The 12504-nt window shown below is 35.9% G+C and overlaps 1 protein-coding gene across 1 annotated transcript in view; it reads right to left on the reverse strand.

Annotated features, from left to right (window-relative positions):
• Positions 1–12504, reverse strand: part of iqgap2 (IQ motif containing GTPase activating protein 2) — a 65269-nt gene that overhangs the window by 14564 nt on the left and 38201 nt on the right. The window contains exons 16-27 of the mRNA XM_038291816.1: positions 11769–11859; positions 7490–7657; positions 6620–6762; positions 5560–5730; positions 3933–4016; positions 3615–3686; positions 3459–3528; positions 2188–2396; positions 1850–2002; positions 1578–1741; positions 494–718; positions 175–315 (exon numbers count right to left, since the gene is read on the reverse strand). Of these exons, the coding sequence (XP_038147744.1) occupies positions 175–315; positions 494–718; positions 1578–1741; positions 1850–2002; positions 2188–2396; positions 3459–3528; positions 3615–3686; positions 3933–4016; positions 5560–5730; positions 6620–6762; positions 7490–7657; positions 11769–11859 (1691 nt within the window). The remainder of the gene's footprint in view (positions 1–174; positions 316–493; positions 719–1577; positions 1742–1849; positions 2003–2187; positions 2397–3458; positions 3529–3614; positions 3687–3932; positions 4017–5559; positions 5731–6619; positions 6763–7489; positions 7658–11768; positions 11860–12504) is intronic.

Consider the following 12504-nt stretch of genomic DNA (forward strand, 5'->3'; position numbering starts at 1 on the left):
CAGCAAGATGACATGTTTTATGAGATTTTAATGCTAAAACAGGGGAGAGTAAATACATTTTTTATCATTTAATCTTTATTAAACACAACAGGTAATGAAGGGCCATAAAACATGTGAATTTGGCACAGAAGAACAGCCAGAAGACCGTTATAGGGACTAAACCTAGAAACTTACGGGATGTTATCCAGCGACGACACAATTAAGTTCAACACCTTATCTGTTGTGGACCGCAGAGCCGCACTGGAAGCCTGCAGCCTGTTACGTACTTCCTCATGTGACATGGCTTGCTCAGGAGTAACCTCATAGGGCAGCTTGCTAAAGGAAACCAATGGAAACAAAATTATTATTATTTTTTTTATGGTAAGAAACTGGTCTCCTGATAAGGTAAGATTAAAATATTCCAAATACTGTAAGAGAATTCACACATTAAAACGGAATAAATCCCAGCTTAAACCCTGTCAGTAATGTATTCAACAGTAGTTTCTGCTCCTACCTGGCCTCTCCGGTCGCCGTCTCCAGCTGGTTGACCCAGGCTTTGTACACCTCCACAGGATTGGTGTTGGTGCTTAAACTCTTGTCATCTATGATATCTTTGACTACTGGGGCCAAAAGCTGCCTGAGTACATTGTGACCTCGTGCACCTCTGTTAAAGCTCACCACCATCTTGATGACTGTAGGATTGCCCGTCACTATTTCCTGGATCTGATCCACTTTTGAACTAAGACAGAGAATTAAGAGAAATGATAGAGACTATGCATATATTCACAAATATGCCAGAACAAATAAAAATAGAATCTGTATGTTTATAAAGAATAAGTTAGGTTTTATTTATATTAAAAGATCTCAATAAATGTAATTACAGTTCACTTCTGGGAAAGCTAATGTTTATGTGAAACTAAAGCAGAATACATGATAATCTATGTTTAGATTATGAAATAATGCATATACCGGCCAATCCCATGGAACAATTTGATGTTGATCATCTGGAAGCTGAAAATGATATTTGTTCCCATTTTTTAAGCTCACTACATAAAGAAATTGCGCCACTAATAAATGACAGATCTTACCTAAAATACAGTTTTTTACATAAATTGCACAATTGTTAAAATGTGGTTGTTTTAGCTCAGAACTATTCAACAGTCAGACTGAAGATTAGTTGGATATGATCTATCTGTCCTGACAGCCTCAGCACAAAGCTCTGAATTAAATCCAGCTGTGCTGCGCAATATTATACAGGACTGCTCAGGCTAACATGATGTCACACATTTTTTCAGAAATGTTAGCAAAGTTCCTCCTGTTCTTCCAAACCACATCTATCTATCCCTCGCAATCCTTGAAATTCCACTCCAAAGAGATCTTGGACCTCAGGAGAATAGGTTTGAAATCATAGTAGAACTAGACTTTAATCCAGAAAACCACCTCCAGTTCATAGTTATGCATACAGATCTACAGCCTTTTTGTATCACCCTCTGTTCTATCACGTGTTCTCAGTCTGCACTTATGCAATCAGGCTCTTATCCATTCTGTCAAATGATGCTCTGCTTAACATTTTGCTCTACTATCCACCAAGTTCTTACTTAATCTCTTCTTCCAGCGCAGTCTTGAAGAGTCTGAGCAGCATATATTCCTCCCTTTGGTTGGAAGCATAGTTGTACAAAGTAAAGATCACTGTGTCCAGGAACTTTGTCGATTTGTTTTGAGGCATCTGAAAGATCAGCTTAGCCAAATAGGATGGATTGGTCTGAAAAAATGTCAGAAAAAAATGAGATTTAGTTTGTCCTAATGCTCAAAATCAGAAAGATCTAATTCTTGGTTCAATTGTAATACTGTTGCTGCAGAGCTTTTATACCTGCAGCAGATAAAAGAGATGTTGGTAGGCCTCCAGCTTCCTTCTCTTGCCCTTACTGAGGCCTTTGATCCCAAGTCCATCTCCAGCAGTCTGGTCATCTTTACTCGTTTTATTTTTCTTGTTCTTCATTTTCTTGTTATGTGAAACAACATCCTGTGAAATGAAACAAACCCTAAATTAACAGGGAATCCTAGCTGGAATATAAGGAGCACCATGGTCAGACCAGTCCCATCCCCTGAGTGTTTAGAAGACCAGAAGAAGGTGAACATATTTAACCTTTCCATCTCAGATGCACTCGGAAAAACTCACAATGGAAAAAAATGTCATAAATTCTCCACCTGCAGGGTGATCCTGTTCTTAACCAGCAGTCCGATCTTGATGTCCATCAGATTTAAGTCCTTCTCCATCTGTTGGTTCGAGCGGATCTTTGTCACCACTTCTTCCCTGAGACGCGTCACCTCTTGTTCCTCCTGCAGATCCCGGGGGCTCTGCTCCAACAAGTGGACAAACTTTCGGACCACTGACAGTGGAGGATCACTGGCTCCAGCTTACATGTCAAAAAACAGAACCTCAGTTTAGTTTTACCATATTGACAAACATTTACTGCTCCTACACCGATACGTTTTTCACATCCTGGACAGCACAGACAAATCAGATGATAAAGTGGTCTGTGCCAGTGCATATGAAGACCTTAGAAATTAGATTTCAGTAATTAATATTTAAAAGGGGGATTTCTTTTATCTATAGATATATATCTCAAATTGTAAATACCAAAATTCTATTACTTAGAAAGTATGAGTATTACATGGAAATCATGAAAGGTATTCTTTATCATTTAATTTATTATCTTATTTAGACCCCAAATGCATGAACACCTGGATCAGAGCAGTATGGCCTGCAGGAGATCAGGCTGTGGCTTTGAGGTTTAGAGAGCCCAGGTTACTTTAATAGTGGCCTTCAGCTGGTCTACTCTGCTTGGTTTGAAGGTTAAGGTAAGGGAAGTTAACTGATCAATCAGTTAAACCATTTCTTAAGGGTTTGATAACCATCATGTCTGTCTGAGCTGCTGCAACTTTATGCTTCATTACTTCAAGGTCAACAAACCAACTGGAGAGCCTGTTTTTGCAAATTTTGCAACTTTAAGCAAACACTAGCACTGTAGATAAATTATTCTAGATCATGTAGTGCCGACTATTATAAAATTCTATCTATGAGGCATTTTGTTAAACCATTATTGTTTTAGATGAGCTATAAAAGAAAACTTTGGTCATTAAAGAAAAAAAAAAACAGAATTTGATCTGTTAATCAACTGTAATACATAATTATCAAAAGAAATATAAGCTACCTTTGTTTTTAAACTGTTAAAATATAATTTACAGATTAACTAAATTTAATGTTGGAAAACATGTAGGAGTCGATAGCATACAGCAGCTACATTTTAAAGATTCATATATCTTCCCTTTTATCTAAGACTTTAATAAAACCCTTCAATAAAATCATTATTTTATCTATACTAATATCAAAGATACATCCATATTATAACAGCCTAACTAAAGCAGCTCAACCAACCCCTGTGATTAGAAAAGTCAAAGATGATTTTTAGACTTACTTAAGGTCCTGTAATCGTCTCTTGCTTTGTTTGCCTTCAGGAAAGCCTGGATTTTTATAATTTCTTTTTCCTAAAAATGATAGATTGGTGAAAGGATCATGAGAAATTTAAGGCAATCTTTCAAAGACATGTCTGTGGATAGAACAGATAACTCACATGGTCTCGGAAGAACTGCAACCTTTGACTGTATTTCCGTTTTGCTTTCCACATTTTCACTATAGACTGGATCTAAGGATCAGAAAAATAAACTGTTGCAGGAATTATGTATACAGACTATATGACTAACAGTTTGTTTTTATATTTTGTATGGTGATCTTGAGGATCCAGAAAGGCTCCTTTGAAATAAAATGTATTATTATGATTATTAGTTACAAATAACACTTCACAGCAATCTAATTTTGGTTGGCAGTTGCTTAAGAACAGCTGCAATTTTAAAGACAAAGAAGGAGAACTATATTAAAAGGCAATAATCACCTTGACCACAGAAGCAACACTTTTCTGAAGCAAATTCATCCGCGCTATGTAGATTCTCCTCTGTCTATAACCTCTCCAGCAAGCCTAAAAAAAGAGAGAGAGAAGCTTTAAAATACTGCAGTTTGGTTAAAGGCATCACAGCATCGGTTGGTGAACTTGGACAGGCAGAAATAATCCCTTTAAAGGTTTCCTTCAACAGGTGTTATACTCTTATTTTGTCTTCTTTTAATCACATAAACTCACATTTAGACAACTTTAAAATACAATTGCTCTACATTTATAAATGCTTCAAAAGCCCACGGGTGCATCAGGAAGGAGAGATTAACAGATGACAGATCAGCCCTCCACATGTAAACTGATCGTTAAAAATAATTCAATCAATTCTGACAAATTACATTAAAGGTATAATTCATGATTCATCTTCAAACCCCTCTTACAAACAGATTTAGTCAACATCTTTCTTTTTTAAATTGGTTGTTTTAGCAGTAGAGATGCTGATTTGACAGAAAAATAATGAAGCCTGGCTTTTTTCCTTTTGAAGTGCAGTTTTTTTTTTTTTTTTTTTTGCTTGGACCAATGTCCTGTAAGCAAAGCCAACCAATGACCAAATTTAGTCAATAAAAATGGTCAACCTTAGTGCAAAGACAATTTGGTTAAGATCTTCTTTAACAACTCAGACTTTTACAGCTCTACTTCAGCATAGAGTAAAAGGGTGAAGTGGTAAACAAAGGCTGTCAAATTTATATTAGTTTCCTTAAAATTTAACCAATATTTGAACAATTTACATGTCTTCATTGGTAAGGTTACTTTTCAAGAGATAAAAAAATTCAGGGAATGTCCATAGAATTTACCACCGAAAAGACTGCAGTAAATGTTTAATTAATGTATGTTTTTAGTTGGGGTTGTATGTGTGTTTGTCTGTCTGTCTGTGTACAGGATAACCTGAACAGCAATTCATTGAAATTTGCTAATGATTCAGATCATGTGCAAGTTTAAGCTATAGGTGGAAGTCACTTTGTAATTATAACAAGTGAATGGAATGATAAAAAAAACAAGGACTTCCTCCAAATTCTTCACCACCAGCTTAAATCAACATCTGGAAATGTTAAAACAGACATCTGAAGCTTTCATGGTGCAGTGACCAAAAATATACACCCAAACTAGGATAACATTAAAGCTCAGAAATTAAATGGCCTGATGATGTCCATGTCAGAAAACTAACTAATTTAAAAGTCATTTCTGATCCAAAGCCTTTTGTTATAAGAACAATTCTGTTAGAATCTTTTCAGAAGTCCAGCTCTGCTTGTTGAGGGACATTTAACCAAATATAAGTATTAATATACATACTTTATGCCTGGAAGTATAATCTTCACTATATCAGATCAAATCTGTATTGAAACTTGTACACCAAATGTTTAATGGGCAAATAAACTGACTGATTGATGAACAGTGAGTTCACTCAAAAACACCATGTCCATGGTGGATTAACTTCTACTGTAAACATATTGTTTCTATTATTTCTATATTAAAACTAAAGGACACAAAACAAATATGATCTTGATCATCTGGTCAATAAACATTTGAAGATGTTAAAAGGGTAAAAGAAGTAATGTCAGATATTTCCTACCTGGAGTTTAACTACATGATGCTCTTGATGCCGTAGATACTCCATTCTCTGTGAATGCTTTTTTCTGACCAAGAAACCTCTGATCTTTGCCTGCAGCTGGATGACGAAGGTTTCATTGGCTAACCATAGCTGTTCCCTGTTATACTCTGAAGTAACCACATTTACCACATTCTGACAGAAAAGAGAAAGAAAAGCCAATGTTAACAATTATACTTAATTTTACACAACCAGTGGTGTCAAAAGTACACACATTTGTTACTTAAGTAGAATTATAGATAGTGCAGTTTAAAAACACTCTGGTAAAAATTTAGGTATCAACTTGACCTCTTTACTCATGTAAAAGTGAAAAAGTATGTGCTCCAAAAACTACTTAAAGTATAAAACTATAAATTAACCTTTAAAAAAAAAGCCAGATGCCACTATATAAACTGAAAGCTCAATTTTTCAACTATTCGAAAAATTCTCTGAGATAGGGCCAAGGATGAGGGAGGTTTGGTTGGTCTCCGTCTCCGTCTCCGGATACGCTCTTGCCTGTGTCTGACCTTTTAGACATTTCAACATCTTTTTCTGAGTCAGACATTGTAGCATAGCATAGACAATTCACATTTGCAGTTTGAAGAACACCTGCTTGCTTCTGATGATTTCTTTTGCCGTCAACACAAATTTGATGAATAGTTGACCAATGAGTTTTTGTGTTATATGACTCATCCAATGACACTAGTTTTCACTATATGTGCATGACGCCAATGATCTGCATTGGATGGAGCACATGATGTGAAATAAATATTTATAAAGATTAACACGAAGCCAAGAGTAACGTTTGTTTTAAAAATGTAAGGAATAGAAAGTACAGATACTTGTGTGAAAATGTAATGAGTAGAAGTCAGAAGTAGGAAGAAAAATAAGTAATGGAGTAAAGTATAGATACCTAAAAAGTTACCTTAGTACAGTAACAAAGTATTTGTACTTCGTTACTTGACACCTCTGTAAACAACCAAGTAAGGAATCCTGTATTTTCTTTTCACAAAGATTATCAGTTGTTAACATGACGGAGATGTACCTGGATCTCCTCTTTGCTGAGTTGTGCTGCATTATTTTCAAATCCTTCAGGCTTGTCCCAGCTGCCCTGCCCAGTCTCTAGATTGTAGAAGTAGTCATATCTGTCCTTGATGCTGTGTTTTACCCAAACACCATCACTGCTGCCTGTAGGACGGAAAACAATTGTGTTTCACAGATTCCTAGGGCCCAACTCACACTAAATTGACATCAGCATCTTTCTCAGAGAGTGTAAAATAATAATAATAATATAATGTGAACGGCTTTGGATTGTTTAGATAAGACAGATAAGACAACATTAAGCACAGTTATAAACTAGCGTTAACAATTGTCAATTCTTTGAATTCATTTGACCAGAATATTTATACCGAGAAACGTTCAATTTACGTTTTCTTAATACGCCCCTTTATTTATTTTTTTTTTACTTATTCAATTTTAATTTATTTCATAATCAATCACACTAATTCCTTTTCAGTAACTATAATCACAGACCAACTTATCCCATCATAATCTTCTAATGATTTAAAAAAATAAAAGTAAAAAAATAAAAAACAAGTAATATTAACATAAAGATTCCTGCAATTACAGAAACAATTTTTTTTTTCAACTAATTCCTTTGTTAGCTACAGATGCATGTTTTTACCTTAACAACTGTCCCTTTTACTTAGTAACACTTATTGCAAGACCAATCAACATGGGCTAGATTGGGGTTCATTGTTGTCATATAGCTTTTTGCTAAAAAGTGATCAGATCTTTAATGAGTTTGAGGGATCAGACTCAACAAGGCTGAATTAATCATGCAAAAAAAAAAAAAAGACTACAAATATTGAAGTTTCCCCTTAGTTCAGCTACCGCATGATGCTTGCATATTTACCTCTGCTAGAGTTTGTGGTTTGCCTGTGTGCCAGTTCAGTCTGGTATGTTTCTGCACAGTCTGGATGCACAGCTTTCAGTCCTGCACCAGCGACCTGCAAAGCTTGCAAGGTGTTCTGGAAGTCCCCCTCCTCCACCGTCTTATTAATATGAGCAACAGCTTCAGCCACTAATAAAAGAAAACTTTGTTGTTGAGCAAGAATGACAGCTGAACAGAGACCAGTTTATTACAGGAAACATGGTTCAGGATTTTAATTATTAATGTACAGTAAAACAGCATAAGGACGGTAACAAACCTAGAGCCAGAAAAGCAAAACGGTTTAAAATTATTACTTTAAGAAACATTTTAGGATATATGAACACTGGTGTACTGTAAGCTGTTAAATGCTTCTATTAAGATATCTGTACTTTACAATAAGGTTTTAGAAATAATTTAAACAATTGTGTGTTTCAACGAACAATGAAACACACTGAAGTATAAACTATGGCACCCGCAGATGAAAAGCGCAGTAAACGACTAAACAAGCTGCAAAAACAGTTTTGATGCAAACTCCAAAACATGAAAACGCACAAAAATTGTGCAAAAAGAAAATTGCTGCTAACAAAAAAATGCTGCAATTAGAAATAAAAGAAGCAGAAACCTGCAATCAACAAAACATGCACAGAGAAAAAAAATTTGCAACAAAAAAATTGCTGCAATACTCGCTCCTAAAAAAATGGAAGTTCTCTGGACCACTAGAGGGAGCACTTCTGTTGAACAAAAAACTAACCATATCAGACCAGAGTGTTCCTTATATTACTATAAATCACTATGTTGTTATTCTGAAACACAACAAACCTCTTCTTCCAACATTTTTTACCCTGCATTAGGCCCAAGCATCCTCTTTCAAAGGGGCTGGAGCTCTACTGAAACAATAATAAGCTTGTAGCTCACCAACTCTGAGACTGAAACACAACATATGCCCAGATCTTTATCTCCTACTACGCTACAAATCTACTTAATTCTAAAATCCACTGAAAAATCCACAGCTGCAACACCATGTCAAAAAGCGCTCAGATAGCCAAAATGCAATTAATAACCCAGCTTGTTTTGTTGTTTTAGTGGCCTTCACTTCAGCAACGCAGATAGCGGCACTGAAAGATGCATTTCTAATGAAAGCCAACAAGACACTAATTAGGATAAAGTCAAACTCATTAGTAAAACCCTGATCGTTTGCAGCTGACCAATCAAAAAAGTACTACAAAAACACCAGCAAAAACAAGAAAAACAGAAAAAGTGTCTTGACTTTGCTGCTTTTTTCATCAAAAGATATCCATCTTCATATAAAGATATCCCAATTAAAGTCAGTTTCTGGAATACAGGTGCTGGTCATAAAATTAGAATATCATGAAAAAGTAGATTGATTTCAGTAATTCCATTTAAAAAGTGAAACTTGTATATTATATTCATACATTACATACAAACTCATATATTTCAGATGTTTATTTTGTTTAATTTTGATGATTACAAATAACAAATGAAAATCTCAAATTCATCATATCAGAAAATTAGAATATTGTGAAAAGGTTCAAAATTGATGGCCCCTGGTGCCACACTCTAATCAGCTAATTAACTCAAACCACCTGCAAAAGCCTTTAAATGGTCTTTCAGTCTAGTTCTATAGGCTACACAATCATGAGGAAGACTGCTGACTTGACAGTTGTCCAAAAGACGACCATCGACACCTTGCACAAGGAGGGCAAGACACAAAAGGTCATCGCTAAAGAGGCTGGCTGTTCACAGAGCTCAGTGTCCAAGCACATTAATAGAGAGGCGAAGGGAAGGAAAAGATGTGGTCGAAAAAAGTGTACAAGCAAGAGAGATAACCGCACCCTGGAGAGGATTGTGAAACAAAACCCATTCAAAAATGTGGGGGAGATTCACAAAGAGTGGACTGCAGCTGGAGTGAGTGCTTCAAGAACCACCACACACAGACGTATGAAAGACATGGGTTTCTGCTGTCGCATTCCTTGTGTCAAGCCACTCTTGAACCACAGACAGCGTCAGAAGCGTCTTGCCTGGGCTAAAGAGAAACAGGACTGGACTGCTGGTGAGTGGTCCAAAGTCATGTTCTCTGATGAAAGTAAATTTTGCATTTCCTTTGGAAATCAAGGTCCCAGAGTCTGGAGGAAAAGAAGAGAGGCACTTCATCCACGTTGCTTGAAGTCCAGTGTAAAGTTTCCACAGTCAGTGATGGTTTGGGGTGCCATGTCATCTGCTGGTGTTGGTCCATTGTGTTTTCTGAGGTCCAGGGTCAACGCAGCCACATACCAGGAAGTTTTAGAGCACTTCATGCTTCCTGCAGCTGACCAACTTTTTGGAGATGCAGATTTCATTTTCCAACAGGACTTGGCACCTGCACACAGTGCCAAAGCTACCAGTACCTGGTTGAAGGACCATGGTATCCCTGTTCTTAATTGGCCAGCAAACTCTCCTGACCTTAACCCCATAGAAAATCTATGGGGTATTGTGAAGAAGAAGATGCAATACACCAGACCCAACAATTCAGAAGAGCTAAAAGCCACTATTAGAGCAACCTGGGCTATCATAACACCTGAGCAGTGCCACAGACTGATCGACTCCATGCCACGCCGCATTGCTGCAGTAATACAGGCCAAAGGAGGCCCAACTAAATACTGAGTGCTGTACATGCTCATACTTTTCATGTTCATACTTTTCAGTTGGCCAACATTTCTATAAATCCTTTGTTTTTATTGGTCTTCAGTAATATTCTAATTTTCTATGATGAATTTGAGATTTTCATTTGTTGTCATTTGTAATCATCAAAATTAAACAAAATAAACATCTGAAATATATGAGTTTGTATGTAATGTATGAATATAATATACAAGTTTCACTTTTTAAATGGAATTACTGAAATCAATCTACTTTTTCATGATATTCTAATTTTATGACCAGCACCTGTATATCCAACCGATAGCTCATTTAAATCTCGAAGGTCCTTCTTCTCTGTATATCATGGTACAGCAGCATGCCCATATTTGAAAACTGTAACTTTGTGTAAATCACAAAGACTTTTGCTCATCTTGCGTGTGATTCACTGGGGCTTCTGTCTCTGTCATTGGTGCATATCATCGGATTCTGTAGAAGGTGGCCTTTCCAAAGAGCTATGAAGCTCCCTCATTGGACTGTTATTTAGATACACCCATCTGTCCTCAGGCATCTTTTTTCTATATAGCTTTGTGTATAATGTTTAATTACAATGTGTAAATAAATAATGCTGAAAAAAATAAAACTTTTGGAAGGATAATTGTATTTTTATAGCCAATTATATAACAATATTTCAAATTTTATTTCAAGAATTAATTCCAGATCTCAGATATTACGCCAAACTGTTCCATGATGTCCACCTGGATTTTTGTTCAATCCAAACATCCCTAATTTTTCAGTTGCTTGTTGTATAGATACCAAATTTGTTACATATGTAACCAAGATGTTACTGTAGAGTTGCAGTTTGTTATGTGTATTTCCTTTGGGTTTTTTTGGCGGGAGTTATTTCATTGGCCATTTAAAGCTTATTCACTCGGGTCCAGAGGAATTTACTTTCAAATTTTGACTTCCACTACATCCTCCAGGACCTTTTTGTCATTTGACAAAAATATTAGGCCATGGAAAAGTTGAGAAATGTCTTACCGTATTAAGTATGAGAATGTCTTCATTTTAAAAAATATATATACCTGGTTAAGAGGCTTCTTCCAATGTCTTTATGTTTTTATTTTCTTATTTTTATCCTGCAATAAAGCTCAACTTTATGGGTTTGTCCGATATGGTTGGTTCTTTGTTCATCTCCCTCTCCTGGTCCAGTGAGTTTGCAGCAGTTTTTACTATTTGCATTATTTTATTTCTCTGATTGCAGCATTTAATTTTTGCTATATTTTTTTGTTTGCATTAATTTCATTGATACAGGTTTTTGCTTCTACTTTAACTGATTGCAGCTATTTTTGGGCGCAGTGTGTTTCTGTTGCATTTGTTGTTTTGTTTGCATGTTTTTTTGCTTTGCTTTATACCCGAGTTAGCTGCTCATTTCTGTTTTGTTTGCAGTTTTTTCCTTTTGCATTTGTTTTTTGTGCTTGCATGTTTTGGATTTTGCATTACACATTATTGCAACTGGTTTCATTGTTTAGTGTGTGCTTGCAGCTGTCGGGCTCCGTAGTTACACTCCTACTATACACACTATACACTTAGTGCAGATGTACAGCAGGGCTAAAAGTGTTCATACTTATAAGGGCATCCTCTTCATCCTGATTGGCTGTTAGGATAGCTTCCTGGATTTGGTCCAACCAGAGCACTGCAGATTCATCTCCAGAACTCTACAATGAGGAAACAAACAAAACCAAATGGTCACCTCAGTTTTTAAGGCAACAAAATAAAACAGCATTTCAAAAATAAAGGTCTGGCTACCCGGGCTGAAACAACAAAGCAGACAATTTTAAGCTCAACTGGCTGGACTTTTTTCTTTTTCATCAATTGAACACACCATCTGAAAAATAACTGGTTGTGCTCAGAGCAACATGGTAAGAGTAATCATCAGTAAGTCTGCTTAAGGTAAAGTAAAAAAAAACAATGTATTTAAAAAGAAACTATTTCCTCTTACATTTTGAGAAATGCTTCTGTTTCGTTCAGAAAATAAGACAGCGCAATATTAAATGGATAACAAGAAACCTATACGAAGTACAACAAAGCTGTTTAGTATAAAACTTCAAACCAGTGCCTATCATTATGGCACATCTGGATCTGGAAATGCTGAAAGCCTGTTTTAAACTCTTACCAGTATAAGATGCTAAAGATTACCTTTAATGTTAATGAAGTAAAATTGTTTGATTTTACAACATCAGCAAATCTGTTTTTCCTAATGATTGTCCAAACTGATGTCACTTCACCTAATATAAGTGATCTATGACCATTCAATGAAAAACATTGTTTTTTTTATCATAATTCTTAAAGAGAAATTTGCT

Source organism: Cyprinodon tularosa, unplaced genomic scaffold (genome assembly GCF_016077235.1).
Source record: "Cyprinodon tularosa strain WSP-4 unplaced genomic scaffold, ASM1607723v1 ctg300, whole genome shotgun sequence".
NCBI classification, from domain to species: Eukaryota; Metazoa; Chordata; class Actinopteri; order Cyprinodontiformes; family Cyprinodontidae; genus Cyprinodon; species Cyprinodon tularosa.